Below are 22520 nucleotides of genomic sequence, written 5' to 3'. Positions count from 1 at the left end.
TTTCCAGAAGCCAGTGGGAGCATGTTCTAAGATAGACAATGCCACATCAGGAACTGCAATGACCTCAATGACCTGCTATGGAAATGTTTTTTGCAGAGATTCTGATAAGGTAGAGGCATCAAGAAAATGCATTTTTCACCTTGTAGAGCCAAGAAAAAGTGAGTAACTGGGTTTGTTTTGTTTTGTTTTGTTTGTTTCTTTGTTTGTTTAGGTGGCTGTAAGAATCTCTAGGGGAAAAGTGTTTATTTTGTCGATTTTTATGTAACTGTTTGCCTTAGTTATTAATCCTTTGAATTTTATAACCCAGTGCTTTCCACCACATTTTATTCCCATGCAGGACTGTAATGAAGGTAGGCAGGTATTTGTGTTTCTGTTTATGGGTGAGAAGACCCAGTGTTCTGTTACTTGGTGATACTTAGTGACACTAAGCCCAGTATTCAAGAGTATTAAAAGCAGCTACTCCTAAATATATTCACATAGGGGGTTGCAACAGTTGAAGTAAGACAAGTACAATTAAAAGGAGGCATCTATGGGGCACCTGAGTGACTCAGCCAGTTGAGCATCAACTCGATTTTGGCTCAGATCATGATCTCAGGGTTCTGGGATTGAGCCCCATGTCAGGCTCTGCATTCAGCAGGGAATCTGCTTGAGATATTCTCTCTCTCTCTCTCTCTCTCCCCCCCCCTCCCTGTACCCCCACTCTATCTCTCTAAAATAAGCAAAATCTTTTAAAACATATTTTAATCTTTTAAAAATCTAGATATTAAATATTTAATATCTAAATATCTATAGACAGAGAGAGGAGAAAGATGAAGTACTTCCATAATGCTTCCATGTGTAAATACTCCAGGCCCCACACATCACTGGAATATATCAACAATTCTCTAAACATTAATGTATTGAATTCTGAAATCAAAAGCATAGAGTGGCTCAACAGACAAAAATACAAGACCCAACTACACTGCTTACAAGAGACTCACTTGAGCTTTAAAGTCATATAGAGGCTCAAAATGAAGGGTAACAAAATATATTTCATGAAAGGGGTAATCAAACGAGAGCCAGGATAGCTATATCTATTAATAGACTTTAAGTCATAAAACAGTAACAAGAGACAAAGATAGTGATGTAATTATAAGGAGGTCAATTTATTAAAGAGATATAACAATTAAATATATATATGCACCCCACAACAGAGCACCTAAATATATTAAGGAAATACTAATACCTCTGAAGGGAGAAATAGATGACAATACAGTAATAGTAGGGGAAATCTATACACCACTATCAATGATTGATAGATTATCCAGACAGAAAATCAACAAGGAAATGTTGAACTTGAATCATACATGAGACCAAAGGGAACTAACAGACATATCCAGAATATTCTATTCAACCACATTTGAATTCACATTCTTCTCAAATGCACATGGCACATTATCTAATACAGAGCACATGTTAGGTCACAAAACAAACCTTAGAAAATTTGAGAAGACTGACAGTCTTTTCTGACCACAATGGTAGAAAACCAGAAATCAATAACAGAAAGTAAAACTGGAAAATTTTAAAAATATGTGCAGATTAAACAATATACTCCTGAATAACCAATGGTTCAAAGAAGTAATCAAAAGAAAAAATCAAGAAAAGACCTAAACAAAAGTGGAATCATAATGTAGAAAAACTTATGGAATGCTAAAGAGCCCAAATAGCCAAAGTAATCCCAAGAAAGTAAAAAACTAGAAGCAATATATTTCCTAGATTTCAAACTATACTACAAAGCTGCAATGATAAAAAAAAAAAAAAACAGTAATAGTATTGGCATAAAAATGGAGAGACCAATGGAACAGAATCAAGAGCCCAGAAATAAACCATACAGATACAGCCCACTAATATATGACAAGAGTACCAAGAAGCTCAATGGAGAAAAGAAAGTTTCTTCAATAAACAGTGCTGAGAAAACTGTATAACCACATGGAGAAGAATGAATTTAAACATCTACTTTACACCACTCATAAAAATGAACTCAAAATAGATTGGAGACTGAAACATAAGACCTAAAACAATAAAACTCCCAGAAGGAAATGCAAGGAAAGAACTCCTTAACATTGGCCTTGACAGGGATTTCCTGGATATGAAACCAAAAGCATAAGCAACAAAAGCAAAAATATATATGTTAAACTACATCAAACCTTTTACAAAGCTGCTTCATAGCAAAAGAAACAATAAAGTGAAAAGATAACCTAAAAAAGGAAAGGAAATATTTACAAATCATATATCTGATAAAGCACTATTATCCAAAACATATAAAGAGCTCATACAACTCAGTAGGAAAAAAATAAAATAAATGTATTAGAAAATTGGCAAAGGACCTGAATAGACATTTTGCAAAGAAGACACACAAATAATCAACAGGTACATGGAAAGGTGATCAACATCGCTGACCATCAAGAAATTGCCAATCAAAACCACGATGAGGTATCACCTTACACCTGTTATGTTTGCTATTACAGAAAAGGCAATAATAACAAATGTTGTCAAGGATTCAGGAAAAAAAGGAATACTTGTGTACTGTTGATGGGAACGTAAATTGGAACAGTCACTATTGAAAACAGTATGGAAGTTCCTCAAAATCTTAAAAACATAAAAAAAATAAAAATTAAAAAATAAAAATTTTAAAAATCTTAAAAATAGAACTATCATATGATCCAGCAATTCCACTTCTGGGTATCTATCCAAAGGACTTGAAATCAGGATCTCAAAAAAGGTATGTGCACTCCTATGTGCATTGCAGCCTTATTCACAATAGCCAACATATATATATACAACCTGTATAGGAATGAAGGAATGAATATAAAAGAAAATGTGATATATCTATATTATTAAACCATGAAAAGCAGGAATTCCTGCCATTTGAGACAATCTGGATAAACCTTAATGGTATTATGCTAAATTAAATAGATCAGAGAAAAATAAATCCTATATGTTACCACTTATATGTGGAATCTAAAAAAGCCAAACAGAGAAACAGGGAGCATTTTGGTGGTTATCAGGGGCTTTGGGTAGTGGAAAGAGGTAAATATTAGTCCAGGGTATAAACTTCGAGTTATAATATTAATAATTCTAGAGATCAAATGTACTACATGTTGATTATAGCTTATAAATACTGTATTACATACTTGAAAGGTGCCGAGAGAGTAAACCTTCAAAATTCTCACCACAAAAACAAATGGTAATTATATGACAGGATGGAGGTGTTAAGCAATGCTATGTGCTAATCATTTTGCAATATATAAATGTTATCAGATCAACATGTTGCATGCCTTAAACTTACACAACATTATATGTCAATTATACCCTGATCATGTTAGAGGGAAAAGATATTCCAGAGGAAAAAAGACACCAGCAACATGCCAGTGTAGGAAGCCCTGGACTCTCCTTTCCATTCACAAATTCACCAATTCAGCTTCAACTCATGGATTAATTTTCTTTGTGATGAACCCTAAATTAAATGAAAGGCTCTTTTACTCTGGGAGAATGCAAAACCAGACTTGCCAATGCCAGTAGGGAGATTCAAGACACCCTGTTGTCAGAGACCTTACTACAATGCAGTACCTTACAAGCAGGAAGAGACCATCTAGCTCTCTGTTTCACCCTGCAGAGAAGGATCTGCTTGGAGGTCGAACATGCATACATTTTCAAGGGAGCTGCCCAAAGATCTGAAATCCGTCTTCCAGTTGTGGGAGCTCTGTTTGGTCTGAACTGTCTAGATGCCCAGGGACAACAGGTGTAGCAGCTTGAGCTAGTAGTTACCAATGAATGGTACTCCCTCTATTAACCACCAAATGAATGGATAAATGATCCCAGCTGTTAGCTTCCCCCTTGGGAGGCAAAGACTTGATCCATTCATCTAGATCCCCAAGTACCACACTGAAATCATGAAGCTGACAATACACTACACTAGCAACTGAAAAATGTACTAGAGAGGTTCAATAACAGACTAGGTCAAGCAAAAGGAATGCTTCCTGATCTTTTCCTTCTCGATTCTTTTTCTGGAACTCTCATAATGCATATATTAGTCCCATTGGTGGGACTTCTATAAGTCCCTTAGTCACTATTTCTCATTCTTTTATCTTGTTTGCTGTTCTTAATAATTTCCAGCGACTTCTTTTTGAGTTCAGGTGTTACACAACCTAATTTTGTGACAAATACCCCTAATAATGTATGTGACTTTACAACTAATGAGATTTCCTCCCTTTTAGAAGATAAACATCACCACAAACTAAATGATGCTAAAACTTTAACATCATTTTATATTATACCTAAATATTAAGTTTCTGGATGTGCAGAAATAACACTGAAGAGTATGCTGTAGGAGCTAGACTTGTACAAAAAGAAAATGTGCTAAGGAACTTAGAAAAGGACATACATTTTACCCCATAAGCATATTTTGGCCAGAAACTAATAATTTAGTGGCAAATACTGATTTGTGTGAGCTATGTGCAAAAAGATTTTTATTGGCTGTTGCCTATAAATCATATGTTATTCTTATCTTGGAAAGCTAATGCCTTCTTCAGAACACAAGACCATTCTGGTTCACCAGTGTCCATGATAGATCACAGATGACCTAGTTAAAGAATTTTAGTTAATTTAGATTGAAATACAGTTATGGTTGAGAAAAATTTTTCAACTCCAAAATTATCAATTTCCTTTTCCCCCTAAAAAAATGCTCACAGAATGTGATTGTTTTTCAAAAATAAATACAAAAGCTAACTGTTAATCAGGCCCTGACTTATCATATCCTAGATGCATTAACATAAATAGTCAATAGGACTGAAGAGATATTACTTCAAAATCAAGATGCTTCAAATGTTATACTTGCCTCCAAGAAATTTTTAATACTTTGGGAGAAGACTATTGTACTTAAACACCTGAAGCTCTCACAGAGAGCTTTAAATCACTCAAATTACTAAAGAAACAGTAAACAAGATAAATAACTTGAGGTATACCTAGTTGACATCCCACTATGTGGATCTAAGTTTATCTGACTAGCACTGAAATTTAATTTCCTAATTTTACTTAGGGAAACATTGAATCATGGATCTGTTTCTACTTATTTTACTGGCCATTTGTTTATATCTCAATTATGTTTTATGTACTAGTCTAATGTCACCATTGTCTTGCCAGACAGCACAACTATGATTCTGATAGAAAAGCAGAACAAAATCATAATTATCACCAAAACCTCATCTCCTCCTTAAATTCCTGTCATTCATATAGATCTACATAATACTTACATAGGTACACAATACCTATGACCTGTCTAAGGAAGGCCTAAATGGAGGACTGAAATAAAACACTTTACTCTCTCAAATAATATGAACTATATATATTCAGGAAATTGTATATTTCAATGAAGCTAATGATCTATACATTTATAGGAAGCTATTAAACTGAACTAGACAGGACATAAACTGAAACACTCACTCAGGAGCAAGCCCGTTTGAGCACACACCAACACTTGAAATCCACCCAATTAGTTATTAGTCCTGCTTTGTTCTAGTCAAACCCCATGTTTCATTTAAGCCTAAATTAAACATCACCACCACCAATTCTATATAATATTCTGAGAAGCTGCATTTCCACTTGAGTTTTCTTCTTTTGCAAACAAGAATTCCACGTAAATTAAGGAGTTTTTTGCTTTTCAGAATCAAGAAAATTTTATTTCCTTTAACACTAAGACACACTAGGCAAGATTTCACTCATTAACAAATTATATTTATATTTTTGTCCTATACAAGTGAATAATGAAGCTTAGAATAATCAGAATTTAGGAACAAAAAAGAAAGTTTTGATCATTACCTCCACCAATCAATTTTTTACACTGTTTGTTAGCTGTCCGACATCGTCCCTCATAACAAAAGGCATCACCGGATTCACAACTTTGTCCGTTGCGTGCATAAGTGTCAGGCACACAGTGTGAGGAAACCCCATTGCAGTATTCAGTGAAATCACATTCATCCAAAGATTTCCTGCACGGTATACCACCTGGTCTTAGCTAGCAGGGAAAGAGGAACATAAGAAAAGATTATGCATCAGTGATACTCAGTTTCCTTTTCCTTCAGGCTTTAATTTTTCATTTATCTTTTTTCTAAGTTGCTAAGAGCAAGGAGAAAACAAATGATCTTGTTAACTACTTAAGCATTGCGTGGAAATTTAAATAATTAAATTTACTGTAGAAAAAGGAGCCGGTAACACTTGTGAGAGAATTGGGAAATTCAAAGATAAGTAGACTGCCATAATTATAAAAAGGACAAAAGCAATTAATATAAAAATTAATAAGTAATTAATATAAAAACTACTTAAAAATTACTTTAGATCCATTATGGCTATGCTTACATGGCAGCCTTTGGTTTCTCCATATGCTGTCCCTTCAAGCAGAAATCAGCAACCATTTACAAAATAATACATATGGGTCACAAGCATTTAGAAAAAAGTTTGTAGATTTCATACAGTATTCCCTTTCTGTACGTGTCTTTGCCACAAACTTCCAAATATCGCTACAAACCCTTTCTTCAACCTAAGCTCCAATTCTCATGGCTATCATCAGTACCCCATACAAACTATGTCAAATTTGTTCTAGCTTTCAAAGATCCTAGAGGCCTAGCTTCTATAACATTTATCAATTCCCAAAATAGGTTTTCTACATACTTTTTTCCATGTTGTCACAAATATTTGCTATATATAGCAATTCTGACACAAATTCTTCAAGTGATGTGTGGGAAGACAAAACAGTGCTTGAGTCACCCAAGCTTATGTAGTTAGCATTCAAATAAAAATAAATGATCAAAATTATTTCTAAAGGAAAATACGTATAAGCATAATAGAAAAAAATATTAATACCAGTTTCTTTGAAATATGCTTCATTTTATAAATATATATAAATGGCAATATTACATTTATTCTAATTTCTTCTATTGTTTTGATTTTTTATAGCAGTTTGAGGGTCACAGAAAATATGAGGAGTAAGTAAGTAAGTACAGAGATTTCCCATATAACTCCTGCCCCACACATACAAAGCCTCCTCTTATCAACATTTCTGCCTGGAGTGGTACATTTGTTACAATCAATGAACTTACATAACACTGATCATAATCAGTCAAAGTCCATAGTTTACATGAAATTTCTTTCTCATTGTTATATATTTTATGGGCTTAAACATATGTATAATGACATGTATATTTTGTTATGGTATCATACTGAGTATTTTTGCTGCCCTAAAAATCCTTCATGCTCTGCCTATGCATCTCCCCTTCGGTTCCTGGCAACCAGTTTTTACAGTCCTTTTCCAGAATGTATTTGGAATCATAGAATGTGTAACCTTTCCAGATTGAATTCTTTCACCAAACTTCTTTTTCAATATGTATAAATACCCAGTTCCTAAAATCTCTTTCCTCAAATGCTCTTGGAACCAAGTTTTATCATCCTCCTGGCTCATATAAAAAGGTATTCATGTTTCTTTTCTTTGCTCCTTAATTCCAAAATGGCCCTAAAAATGGATGACTCCATTTTCCTCCTAAATATTAAGAATGTTTTCTCCTAAAATCTTCTTATGTTTTTTAAATTTTCTTTTCAATTTATTTTTATTCTAGTCAAGACTGTCAGTCTGTACATGTAATGTGCAATTCATTGTCAGGACTATGTCCCTTTACTCAACTAAATGAGGAGCGGATGGTTAATTTATTGCCTCTGACCAACACACCAGTCTTGACTGCATCATAGAGTACTGTGTATATAAGAAAACTCATAGTTTGAGCTATATACCATATCGATAATTAGGCCCAAGGACTAATGAGAATCACAACTACTACTCCAGTTTTAACAGCAGATATACACACATCTCTGTTGATATATGAATCTGGTTTAAGTTATTACTTTTTGGTGCAACAATGATGGAGAATTTGGTAATCTGCTATATTGCTTGTGTTCAGTAGGTTAGTTAATTTTTTAAAAGTTATACTTAATATGAATAATTATGACTAAATCGTGCCTACTAATGAAAAAAAAAGAGGAGTATACATCAGCAAATGTCAGAATAGGAGATTCATGGCTGCATATACATAGAAATGCCTATTTTAAACAACTACCATGAATGAGATAATCTGACTGAAAGGTTCAAGTCCCAGGTGAAGCAAAAAGTCTGAGAGTAGATGTATTGGAAGATGGTAAGAAGAACATTTTCACTTTACCCATATCACCCCTCCCAAAAGGTGGCACAGTTCAATGCTAAGAGAGACTGTCCTGGCTGGTGATTTCTCTGACAGAAAAATTAAAGTAATGAGAACATGGTTTTCCAAGCACTACAAAACACTGCCCATGAGACTACTTTTGTCTCACTCCACTCAGAACATTGAGGTACTTGGCATACTTAAATAGTCTGGGAACACCTAGGAATAGGGGAAAGAGATGGGAGTTCACAACAATCAGTGTGTGAACCAGCCACATATCCAATTAACTGGCTTATAGACCCTCCAATAAGTGGGCGCAATCCTGCAGCCAACACATGGATATCAGCCCCTGGCTTGACTCTGCTGAATTGCACAACTTTGAACACTTTAGGGCACTGACCTAGGGAAAATTTATGAGAGGCTCTCCATAGCCAGACTGGCTTTCTGGGATTGAAAGACGGTGTACAATCCTGATCTCTCACTTCCTAGGAGGTGTGGAACAACCCTAGGAGAAGAGTAGAACAAGCACACTCCTAAAAAAGGTCTGAGAGATCCCCCAAAACTCTAGCTGAGCTGACTGGTGATTGGCTTCTTTCTCTCTCAAGGCCAATTACTAAACACTGAAAGAGATGGCTACTTCTTCAAATGTGAAGGCAGCAATGCAAGGCTTCCAGAAATGTAAAGAATCAAGGAAACATGATGCCACCAAAGGAATGAAACAAAGCTCTTGTGGAAGACAAATGAAAGAAAAGGAAACAAACAAATCTAACAAAAAATTTAAAAGAATCACCTTAAGCTCAGATAAGAAAGCACAGAAAGACAAATAAAATAAGGGAAATGATACATGAAAAAAAATGAGAAGTTTCACAAAGAAAAATTATTTTTTAAAAAAGAACCAAACAGAAATCCTGGATCTGAAGAATACGAGTGAACTAAAAAATTTTATTAAAAAGCTTCTAGGGCACAGTTGATCAAACAGAATAGTGAACTCAAGAGCAATCATTTAAAATTTTCCAGTCATAAGAACAAAAAAAGAAAAAGATTAAACCCTAACTGGTATTTATAGAACACATAAAAAGAAACAGCATATGTGCTATAGGAGTCCTAGAAGGAAGCAGTAAAAGAGAAAGGGCAGAAAGTTTATGTAAAGAAATAATGACAATTTCCCAAATCTAGAGAGGAAAATGTACATAAATCCAAAAGAATTCTAAGTATACTGAACATAAGGAGGTCTTCAAAAGACACATTACAAATCAATTGTCAAAACTCAGTCACACAGAATTTTGAAAGTGTAAGAGAAAAGCAACTCATCACATACAAGGGAAGCCATATAAGACTATAAGTAGATTACTCAACAGAAACCTTGCAGAGCAGGAGAAAATGGGATAATATTTTCAATGTGCTGGAAAAAAAATACTAACCAAGAATAGTATATCCAGGGATGCATGCATGGCTCTATCAGTTAAGCGTCCAACTCTTGATTTCAGCTCAGGTCATGATCTCAAGATCATGACATCAATACGTGTGTCAGGCTCTGAGCTCATTGAGGAGTCTCCTAGAGATTCTCTCTTTCTCCCTCTCCTGCTGACCCTCCCCCACCACACACACACACACTCTCTCTCTCTCTCTCTAAAATAAATTTGAAATAAATCTTTAAAAATAGAAAATAATACTATATCCAACAAAGCTATCCTTCAGTAATGAAAAAGAGATGACTTTTCCAGATAAACAAATCTAAGGGAGTTCATGTGTCTTACAAAAACTACTAAAGAGAGGTCTTCAAGTAGAAATGAAAAAATTCTAATTAGCAATATGAAAACATATAGAAGTATTAAAATCACTGGTGAAAGTAAGTTATAGTTAAATTCAGAATACTCCCACTACTCTAATAGTTGATGCATAAAGTTTTAACTCTAGTATAAAAATTAAAAGACAGAAGTATTAAAAATAATTATAGCTATAATAATTTGTTCATGGATACAAACTATAAAAGGATATAATATATTAAATCAATAGCATAAAATGGGGGGAAGAGTTTTTGTATGAGATCAAAATTAGTTGTCATCACCTTAAAATAGAATGTTATAATTATAAATTATGTCTTGTGTGAGGCTTGTGGTAATCACCTACAGATACACACATAAATATCTATAGTGAATATACAAAATATAAAGAGAAATTAATCAAAGCATACTACCACATAAAAATAATCAAATCACAAAGTAAGACACTAAAAAAAGGAAAAATAGGATTAAAGAACTACAAAAGGGCAGCCCTGGTGGCTCAGCAGTTTAGCGCCACCTTCAGCCCAGGGCGTGATCCTGGAGACCCTGGATCTAGTCCCACGTCCGTCCGGCTCCCTGCGTGGAGCCTGCTTCTCCTTCTGCCTGTGTCTCTGCCTCTCTCTCTCTCTCTCTCTCTCTCATGAATAAATAAATAAAATCTTTATTAAAAAACTACCAAAAAACAATACTATGGCAATAGCAAATCCTCCCTTAAATTTAAAGTAAATAAATCATAATAAAAAGATACATAGTAAGCAGATTAATTAAAACAAGATCAAACTATATGCTACCTAAGAGATCCAGTTAAACCTTTAGGACACACATAAACTGAAAGTGAAGGGATAGAAAACATAGTCCATGCAAATAGCAACCATATATAGCAGGGAGGGCTAAATTTATGTCATTATAAAATAGACTTCAAGTCAAAAACAGTCACAAGAGACTTATTATATAATGATAAAGAAGTCAGTTCATTAAGAGGATATAACAACTGCAAATATACATGCACCCAGCATCAGAACACCTAAATATACAAATATTGACAGAACTAAAAAGAGTAGGCAATTTCATCACTCTACTTTCGGTATTGGCTAGATCATCCAAAAAGTAAAATCTGTACCGGATTAGTGGGCTTGAACAACACTATAGACCTAATGGACGTAACAAAAAATGCAGAATGTTCCATCCAACAGCAGCAGAATACAAATTTTCCTCAAGTGCACAAGGAACATTCTCCAGGGTAGATCATAGGTTAGGCCAAAAGAAAAAGCCCTAACAAATTTAAGAAGACTGAAATTATGCCAAGATTTCTTTTCTAATCACAATGATGTTAACTAGAAATAATTGCAGAAAAAAATCACAAATATGTGGAAATTAAACAACCTACTCCCAAACAAATAATGTATTGAAGTAGAAATCAAACAGAATCAAAAAAATTTCAAGACATGAAAAATTGAAATATAACAATTCAAAAACTAAGGAATGCATTAAATGCAATTCTGAAAAAAAAATGTTCACAGTGACAAACATCAACAATAAAAAGAAGGAAAATCTTAATTAAACAACTTAACACGTCAAGGAACTAGAAACAGAGCAAACTAAGTTCAAAGTTACCAGAAAAAAAAAACAAATAAAATTTAAAACAAAAATAAATAAAATAGAGATGAGAGAAACAATAGAACACATCAGGGAAACTGCAAGCTGGTTTTTGTAAAGACAAAATTGATAAACCTTTTGCTAAACTAAGAAAAAAAGAGAAGATTCATAGAAATTATAAATGAAAGAGGTGACACTACAACAAATATCACAGAAATTCAAAAGAACACAAGAGAGACTACAATTATATATATACTACATAACAAATCATATAATTTAGAAGAAAGAGATAAATTCCTAGAAATCATTTACCAAGATTGAATCATGAAAAAAATAGAAAAATCTGAACAAATCAATAATGAGTAAAGAGATCAAATCAGTTACCAGTTAAAAATTTCCCAACATAGAAAAGCCCAGGATCAGATGGCTTCACAGATGAATTCTTCTAAACATTTAAGGAATACTAAATGTTAATCCTTTTCCATCTCTGCCAAAAAATTGAATAGGAAAAAAACTTCCAAACTCATCTTATGAAGCCAGAATTATCCTAATACCAAAGTCAGACAAATATACTATATGAAAAGAAAACTAAATGCCAGTATAATTTTAACCTGATGAACGTAAATATAATAATTCTCAATAAAATACTAGCAAACTGATTTCAATAGCACATTAAAAATCATACATCATGACCAATTGAGATTTATGACTAAGATTCCAGGATGTTTGAACATATACCATTCGATAAATGTGATATATCACATTAAAAAAGCAAAGATAAAAATGTGATGAACTATATGTTGGCTAATTGAATTTAAATAAAAAATAATATGATCATCTCACTAGATATAAAAAAAGCATTTGACAGAATTCAACATAGTTTCATTATAAAAATTATCAACAACTAGGTATAGAAGGAATGTACTTCAACATAATAAGAGCCATACATAACAAGCCCTTGGCTAGTAAGACAAAACTGCCCCCTCTCATCTTTTTTTTTTAAGATTTTTTTTAAATTTATTTATTCATGAGAGACACAGAGAGAGAGACAGAGACAGAGACACAGGCTGAGGGAGAAGCAGGCTCCTTGCAGGGAGTTTGACGTGGGACTTGATCTCAAGTCTCCAGGATCAGGCCCTGGGCTGAAGGCAGCGCTAAACCACTGAGCCACCCGGGCTGCCCTCTCTCATAACTCTTATTTAGATTAGTACTGAAAGTCCAAGTCACAGGAATTAGGCAAGAGAAAAAAAAAAAAAAAGGCATCCAAATTGGAAGAGAATTCAAGTTGTCTCTGCAGATGAGATTATCCTATATAAAGGAAACTCTATAAAGACTTTACAAAAAAAAAAAAAAATGAAAAAAATGAATTCAGTAAAGTCCCAAGATACAAAATAAAAATATAAAAATCAGTTTTTTCATACTAAGAATGTGCTATCTACAAAATAATTAAGGGAAAAAAATCCCACTTACAACATGAAGCAAAAAGAGTAAAATTCTTAGGAATAAAATTAATCAAGGAAGTAAAAGATCTGGATCCTGAAAAATATAAAACACTGATGAAAAATTCATGAGGACACAAATAACTGGAAAGATATCCTTTGCTGGCTTTGCTTTGTATCCTTTTGTTGTAATAATGCATAGTGATACGTATGCTATATGCTGAATTCTCTGAGTCCTACTGATTCATTAAACCTGGGGATAGTACCAGGGGACCTCTGACAAAGAGGAAAATTGTTGTCTTAACAATACTGTCTTTCATTCCATTCACATGGAACATTTTACTATGTATTTAGATTTTTAATTTTTCTCAGCAATGTTTTGTTATGTATATGTTTTACATTACTTTTATTAAATGTGTTCCTAAGTACTTTTCTATGCCATTGTGAATGAAATTGTTTTCCTAATTTAATTTTCAGATTATTCACTTCTATTATTATAGAAATACAGTTCATTTTTGTATAGTTGTGTATCCTGTGACTTTGACTAACTCATTTATTTAAAAGGTGTTTTTGGTAGATTCTTTAGGATTATTTACATACGAGGTCATTTCATCTGCAAACAAGGAGAATTAGTTGCACTTCTCTTCCAAATTTGATGACTTTATTTCATTTTCTTACTTGACTGTACTCTCTGGAATCTCTAGTACAATGTTTTAATAGAAGTGATGAGAGCCTACATCCTTGCTTTGTTTCTGATTTTAGGGGGAAACACTCAGACTTTTGTCATTAGTGTGTTAGCTCTAGATTTTTCACAGATGCTCTCCACCAGGTTATGTTCTTTCCCATTTCTAATTTGTTAGTAATTTTATAACGAGTAGGTTCTGTTTCTGCATCTTTTGAGATTAGCAAGTGTTTTCTTTTCCTTTGATTAATATGGTGTGTTATATTAATTAAACCAACTTTATATTACAAAGATAAATCCCTCTTGGTCATGCTGTTTAATCTTTTTCATATGTTTCTTGATTCTGCTTGTAACTTTTTTAGAATTTTTGCATCCATATTCATGAGGTATATTAGTCTACAGTTTAATGTGATGTCTTTGGTAACCAGGTGATAATATCTTCAGAAAATGAAAGATTTTTTTCTCATATTTTCAGGAAGAGATTGTGGAGTATTGGTGCTCTTTCTTTTTTTTAAGTGTTTGATAGAATTCACCAATAAACTCACCTGGACCTGAGCTTTTCTTTGTGGGAAGATTTTAAGTTACTGATTCAGTTTCTTTACTTCTCCATTCAGATTTTCTACTTTTTTCTTAAGTCAGTTTGGTAATTTGTGTCTTCCTATTTTATCTAAATTGTCTAATTTGCTGGATATGGCAGGCCAGCAGATTTCCTTATAATTTTTTAAAATTAGGTACTATTAGTACTGATTCTCCGCTTACATTTCTGTGAAACCTCTTTTTCATAGTCTAGGTAAATGTTTATCCAATTTTATTTATTTTTCTCAAAGAACCAATTTTGGTTTCTCTGATTTCCTTTCAACTTTATTTCCTTCCTTATATTTGCCTTGAATTTAATTTGCTCTTCTGTTCATAGACTTTCAAGGCACAAGATTACACTATTGATTTATTTCATATTTTCTAATATAAGTATCTATAAGTAAAAATTTCCCTCCAAGCACTGCTTTACCTTTATGCCATGTTTTAATATGTTGTTTTTTAGTTTTCATTCAGTTCAAAGTATTTCTAATGTCCTTGTGATTTCTTCTTTGACACATTGATTATGGAGAAATATATTTACTTTCTAAAATTTGTAGATTAAATTTCCTTTATTTGTTGATTTTTTATTTTATTGATATCAGAAAATATACTTAGTATTATTTTAGTTTTTTAAAATATACTAAGCCTAGTTTTATAGCCTAGCATATGGTCCATCCTCAAAGATGTTCAATGTGTGCTTGTAAAGTCTATATATTCTGCTGTTGCTGGATGGAGGATTCTTTAGTGTAAATTTGGTTAAGTTGTTTGACAGTGTGATATAAGTATTCTATATCAATGATTTTTAGTCTGGTTGTGGGAGGCCATAAGCCAGAAGACCCAGCAAAGCTACACTCAGATTTCTGACCCACAGAAACTATGAGGGAAAATGTGTATTTTAATTTGGGGGGTAATATATTATGCAGTAATAGATAAATAATATAACATAACCATACAGATTCTGACTCTTGCCTGCCACTCTGACCTTGTCTATCATAGTACAGGTTTTCAAAAAAACAGAGCACAAAGCAAAACTTATATCCTAATGCTTCATTAAGGTTTGGGAGCCCAAGTAGACCAAAGCAAAACAAATACAAGATGGTTGGTGCATTAGTAAGCTAGCCAAAGCTTTGCCAAAGATAAGTAGTTGCTGTCTCCAGAAAGAGCATATGAAACATTGCATCTCAAAAAATCTACCATTCAAATTAAGCAGAAAACCATTGCCAAGCATACCTGGGTATAGTCACATAGACTCAGTCCAGGAGACCATGTTCTATAGCAAATCGAGTAATTACTTGATCATATCGTATATGAATTCTTCATTTTTACAAAGTTATTTACCAGAGTTTTATTTTATTGTCTTTAAAACAGAAGCCAGTTTACAAAATGTCTGATTTGTCCACCATGTTCTAGAAACCTATATAATATAACTACCTTGCCTAACTATGGTTTGAATTGGCATTTATAATAAAGAAGCCATATTTTGGAAGTAAATGCTAATTAGGCACTTTTGTCTTTTAATCAGTATCAATGAGCAGAAAAACATGTTTGAACAATTCTGGAAAGACATGGATACTAGGTCCGATACACTATTTCTTTATCGGTCATTAAATTGTAAGAGCATAACAAGCCATTTTTCTTCTTCCTTGATTCATTTCCCATTCTCAGAATCTTTCTATTAATTTTCTTTTGTTTGAATCCTCTACACCAATACTTCTATTTGTCACTGAGGTATTAGATCGAATGTCATGCCTTACAGAGCTATTTCTAAAATACACCCTCACTCAGTCTTTATTCTTTTGCCCTAATTCATTTTTAAATCACTTCATCACTATCTGAAATTATCTTTTAAATATTTGTTTGTTTAAGTATTAATCTTCTGTAATACCCCTCAGTATGGGGTAAAATATTTTCTGAAATAGTGAGTAAACAATTTCAAGCTGAAAATAAACTGTAAATGAGTATCTGCTCCTTATGTCAACCTTTTATTTCATCTAAATTTCACTGAGTTTTTATTTGTATCTTTTGTTTGTTGTTTTCTCCACACTTTGTTACTGCACATTAGTTTTAAGGATATGAACAAAGAAGAGTGGTGTCTAGCTGCCACATTTAACTGAATTACACCAATTTTTCTTTGATATTAAGAAAACTTAATATTTCCAGTACCATCTTTTTTCTATTTTTCCTTCTGGTCTAATCCTTACATTTGGCTCTACCTGCTTAATATTTGTCCTCCAACTCTATGATTCATTTGAGGGACAGAAATTTAGGTATTCACTAAGATTAGTGTTGATTTCATGCATAAGTTGCAAATGTAGTTTATCTGTAATATTTCATATACCATCAATTTTATTGCTCTCAGTTCTCTTCTTATAACATTGCCTTAATTCAAAGAGGTCAACCCTTATAATTTTTTGAGAATGACAGTTTCCTGAAACTGCTTCTGTATCCTACAACTTAGTTTTAAAAGCATATCCAAAGAATGATGTCACAAGATGGCAGAATAAGAATCCTCTACTCATATTTCCATTCAGCAATAATACATGACAGCAATCCACAGACAAAAGTGTCTCCAGCAAAGCTCTGTAATCCAGGTAGGAGACACCAAAACCCAGGTGAACTTTAAGTCTGAGGAAACCCAATTTGAAAAGTTGGGTGAGTTGGGTGAGTTGCCCTCACCCAGGCAGCTACTTGCTGACTCAACTAAACCCAGAAATAGCTCTATACCTGAAGACTTGTCTCAGCCACAAGCGGCAATGATCCTGCTATAAGTATCATATGCCAAGGTACCCAGGAGTCACATCCACCCATGCATGAGTAAGAAGCACACAAACCTTAATCCCAGATGTACACCCTCAAATTGCCCCAGAATCAGCTGTGGTCCAGGAGTACCTGGAGGTAAGCACCACACACTTAGTTTGACTATTTTGAAAGGGTCCTGTGACTAGGATCCAGCTCCTACCAGCAACAGCCTGAGAACCATCCTGCTGATAGAGGGATTTGACAGGAGACACTCTCATCTGTACCAAAGATTCAGAACAGGCCCTATATTTAGCTCCAGCCCCTCTCCCAGTCCCCAAACAATCTTGCCAGTCAAGGAACTTCACAGGAGACATTCCCAATTGTGTTGGAAGCCAAAAAAGAGCCCCATATTATGTGGTAGTCCCCTCCCAGCCTCAATCCACTAAGAGTCCTGCCAACAAAGGGACCTGTCAGGAAACACTTCTGTCTATACTCCCAGAAATCCGGAAAAACTTCTATATTTGACTCTAATCCCCTCACAGCTGCAGTCCATCAGTATTCCTGCTGGATGAGAAAATCAGCAGGATACACTCCTGTATGTACTCTTGGAGATCCAGAAATGACCCAATTGTCAGCTTCATTCCCCACAAGCCATAGCTGTCCTCCCAACACAAGGACCCAGCAGAATATATTCTAGACTGTGCCTAAGAAGATCCTGAAATGGCTGAAAACTTGGATCTAGCCCCATTATCAGCCATTATCAGAGAGTTCTCCAGCCTACTCAGGGACCTGGCAGGAGACATGCCCACCTGTGCCTCCAGAGCTAGGCCCCCAGACTTCAATCCTGGTCATGGGCCCTGAAAGAGCACAGGAACACAGTTCCAGCCATTCAAAGCCATGGTCAGGGCTATCTTTGCCCACAAAGGATCCATCAAGTGATCTGGCAGGAGCCCTCCTGGGAACCTAGTGGGAGTCACACCCATGCTCACAACTGGTAATAAGATGCTGTGTGAGCCTCCAATTATGGGCCCTAAAGCATACCCTTATTCCACTGTCATCCTACTGAACAAAGTACTAGAGGAAATCCCATATAGGGATCAAATAGGACCATGCCCACCCAAGCCCAAGGTTAATAAGCTCAATAACTACAGATCTCACTACAGACCCAGCAACAGTCTTGTAAAATGGCTCTAACCCATCAACTGTCAATTCTGGAGTTAATCCCATCAGCCTAGGAATTGACAGATCTTTACCTGCAGAAAGCATTCTATAGAGACTGCAAGAGTTGTTTACTCTTTTAGACACACAGATATCAACCAAGGCTACATGGATCACAAAGAATCAGGCAACTATGACACCATAAAAAGAAACTGATCAAGCTAGAGTAACCAACCACAAAAAAATGGAGATCTAAAAAAATGGAGATCCATGAGTTGCTTCACAAAAATTCAAAATAATCATCTTAAAGAAACTCAATGAAATGCAAGAGAACACATATAGATAACCGAACAAAATCAGGAAAACATGTAAGAATAAAATGAATGAAGAAATAGAAAACATTAAAGAGACCTAAACAGAAATCCTCAAGTTGAAGAAAATAACAGAAATAAAAAATTCATTAAAGGGCTTCAACATAAGAATCAATCATGTGGAAGAAAGAATAAGTGAACTTGAATACTATTGACTTGAAATTAGCCAGTTACGTGGGCAAAAAGAAAAAAAAAGTGAAGAAAGCCTACATGAATTATGAGACAATATAAGCAAATTAAATTCATATTTTGAGAGTCCCTGAAGGAGAAAGAAGAGAGAAAGTAGAAAGATTTTTTAAAGAATAATAGATAAAAATTTCCCAAATCTTGAATAGGTATAGAAAGGCAGGAACAGAAAGCTAAAATGACTCAAGCAAGAACAATCTAAGAAGATTGCCCAAGACAAATTATAATTAAAATGTGAAAAGTCAAAGGAAAACTTTTGAAGCAAAAATTGAAAAGAAAAATTACACATATGGGAATCCATATAAGGTTATCAGGAGATTTCTGTGCAAAAAAAAAAAAATGTAAACGAGGAGACAGTGAGGTGCTAAATTTAAAATGCCAAAAGAAAAAAACATGCTGGATAAGAAAACTATACATGGCAAAACTGTCCTTCAGAAATTAAGAGAGTTAAAGACATTCTCAGATAAACAGAAGCTAAGTGAGCTCATCACCTCTTGACCTGTCTTATAAGAAATCTCTAGGGATTTCATCAAAATTAAATGAAAGGACACTAACTTATAAAAACATATAAAAGTACAAAACTCACTGGTAAATGTAAAAACAGACTCATATTCAGAATATCTTACTACTGTAATGGTAGAAAAATATTTTTATCTGTAGTACAAAAGCTAAAAGACTTTGTAAAAGTAAAGTAAAAAGTTATATATTATAAATACTGTTACAACGATTTGTTAGAGGATGCACAATATAAAAAGATGCAAAGTGTGATGTCAATAGCACAAAATGTGGAGAATTAAATGAGAATTAGAAATGTAAAGCTTGGGGGATCCCTGGGTGGCGCAGCGGTTTGGCGCCTGCCTTTAGCCCAGGGCGCGATCCTGGAGACCCGGGATCGAATCCCACGTCGGGCTCCCGGTGCGTGGAGCCTGCTTCTCCCTCTGCCTGTGTCTCTGCCTCTCTCTCTCTCTCTGTGTGACTATCATAAATAATAAATAAAAATTAAAAAAAAAAAAGAAATGTAAAGCTTGGGGAGGGGCAAGATGGCGGAAGAGTAGGGTCTCCAAGTCACCTGTCCTCATCAAATTACCTAGAAAACCATCCAATCATCCTGAAAATCTACGAATTCGGCCTGAGATTTAAAGAGAGACCAGCTGGAACGCTACAGTGAGAAGAGTTCGCGCTTCTATCAAGGTAGGAAGACGGGGAAAAAGAAATAAAGACACAAAAGGCCTCCAAGGGGGAGGGGCCCCGAGGAGCCGGGCTGAGGCCGGGGCGAGTGTCCCCAGGACAGGAGAGCCCCGTCCCGGAGGAGCAGGAGCTGCACCAACCTTCCCGGGCGGAAAGGCCTCCCGGGGAATTGGAGCAGGATCCCCAGAAAGGCGGGGATGCCCTCGGGCTCCCTGGGACAGTAACAGAGGAACTGCGCCCCGGGAGATGCACCGAGCTCCCTAAGGGCTGCAGCGCTCGGCGGGACCCGGAGCAGCTCGGAGGGGCTCGGGCGGCGGCTCCGCGGAGGGGGCTGCGCGGCTCCGGGAACAGCTCGGAGGGGCTCGGGCTGCGGCTCCGCGGAGGGGGCTGCACTGCCGGGAGCGCTAATCCAACAGCGCAGGCTCCGGAGCACAGGGCGCCGGGACACAGCCCAGGATCCGGCCTCCCCCAGGGACAGGCAGAGGCCGGGAGGGCCCAGGACAGCAAGGACGCTCCTGCCTGGAGCTGAGCAGATCAGTGGCCCCGCCTGGGAGCCCCCAGGCCCTGCAGACGGAGAGCCCCGGAGCTACTGCGGGGGCTGACTCCAGAGTCCCAGAGCTGCCCCCGCCACTGTGGCTTCCTCCCGGGGCCTCACGGGGTGAACAACCCCCACTGAGCCCTGCACCAGGCAGGGGCAGAGCAGCTCCCCCAAGTGCTAACACCTGAGAATCAGCACAGCAGGCCCCTCCCCCCAGAAGACCAGCGAGACGGACCAGTTCCAGGCGAAGTCAAGGGACTTAAAGTATACAGAATCGGAAGATACTCCCCCGTGTTTTGTTTTTTTGTTTTTGTTTTGTTTTGTTTTTGTTTTGTTTTGTGCTTTTTTTTCTTTCTTTCTTCTTGATTTCTGATTGCTTCCCCCACCCCACCCCACCCCTTTTTTTTCTTTTTTCTTTCTCTTTCTCTTTTGCTTCTCTTTTTCCCCTTTTTTTCTTCTTTCTCTTTTTTCTTTTTCTCTTTTCTTTCCTTCTCTCTCTTTTTCTCCTTTTCCCAATACAACTTGTTTTTGGCCACTCTGCACTGAGCAAAATGACTAGAAGGAAAACCTCACCTCAAAAAAAAAGAATCGAAAACAGCCCTCTCTCCCACAGAGTTACAAAATCTGGATTACAATTCAATGTCAGAAAGCCAATTCAGAAGCACTATTATACAGCTACTGGTGGCTCTAGAAAAAACCATAAAGGACTCAAGAGACTTCATGACTGCAGAATTTAGATCTAATCAGGCAGAAATTAAAAATCAATTAAATGAGATGCAATCCAAGCTAGAAGTCCTAACGACGAGGCTTAACGAGGTGGAAGAACGAGTGAGTGGCATAGAAGACAAGTTGATGGCAAAGAGGGAAACTGAGGAAAAAGAGACAGGCAATTAAAAGACCATAAGGATAGATTAAGGGAAATAAATGACAGCCTGAGGAAGAAAAACCTACGTTTAATTGGGGTTCCCGAGGGCGCCGAAAGGGACAGAGGGCCAGAATATGTATTTGAACAAATCCTAGCTGAAAACTTTCCTAATCTGGGAAGGGAAACAGGCATTCAGATCCAGGAAATAGAGAGATCCCCCCCTAAAATCAACAAAAACCGTTCAACACCTCGACATTTAATAGTGAAGCTTGCAAATTCCAAAGATAAGGAGAAGATTCTTAAAGCAGCAAGAGAAAAAAAGTCCCTGACTTTTATGGGGAGGAATATTAGGGTAACAGCACACCTCTCCACAGAGACTGGCAGGCCAGAAAGGGCTGGCAGGATATATTCAGGGTCCTAAATGAAAAGAACATGCAACCAAGAATACTTTATCCAGCAAGGCTTTCATTCAAAATGGAAGGAGAGATAAAGAGCTTCCAAGACAGGCAGGAACTGAAAGAATATGTAACCTCCAAACCAGCTCTGCAAGAAATTTTAAGGGGGACTCTTAAAATTCCCCTTTAAGAAGAAGTTCAGTGGAACAATCCACAAAAACAAGGACTGAATAGATATGATGACACTAAACTCATATCTATCAATAGTAACTCTGAACGTGAATGGGCTTAATGACCCCATCAAAAGGCGCAGGGTTTCAGACAGGATAAAAAAGCAGGACCCATCTATTTGCTGTCTACAAGAGACTCATTTTAGACAGAAGGACACCTACAACCTGAAAATAAAAGGTTGGAGAACCATTTACCATTCAAATGGTCCTCAAAAGAAAGCAGGGGTTGCCATCCTTATATCAGATAAATTAAAATTTACCCCGAAGACTATAGTGAGAGATGAAGAGGGACACTATCTCATACCCAAAAGATCTATCCAACAAGAGGACTTAACAATCCTCAATATATATGCCCCGAATGTGGGAGCTGCCAAATATTTAAACCAATTAATAACCAAACTGAAGAAATACTTTGATAATAATACACTTATACTTGGTGACTTCAATCTAGCTCTCTCTATACTACATAGGTCTTCTAAGCACAACATATCCAAAGAAACGAGAGCTTTAAATGATACACTGGACCAGATGGATTTCACAGATATCTACAG

General features: G+C 35.9%; 1 protein-coding gene across 1 annotated transcript in view; it reads right to left on the bottom strand.

Annotated features, from left to right (window-relative positions):
- Positions 1-22520, bottom strand: part of LOC121488699 (disintegrin and metalloproteinase domain-containing protein 5-like) — a 142664-nt gene that overhangs the window by 60756 nt on the left and 59388 nt on the right. The window contains exon 14 of the mRNA XM_041751040.1: positions 5857-6052. Within this exon, the coding sequence (XP_041606974.1) occupies positions 5857-6052 (196 nt within the window). The remainder of the gene's footprint in view (positions 1-5856; positions 6053-22520) is intronic.

The sequence above is a fragment of the Vulpes lagopus genome, chromosome 4 (assembly GCF_018345385.1).
Source record: "Vulpes lagopus strain Blue_001 chromosome 4, ASM1834538v1, whole genome shotgun sequence".
Lineage (NCBI taxonomy): Eukaryota > Metazoa > Chordata > Mammalia > Carnivora > Canidae > Vulpes > Vulpes lagopus.
The sequence above is the reverse complement of the archived record's forward strand: the minus strand, read 5'-3'. Positions and strand labels throughout refer to the sequence as shown.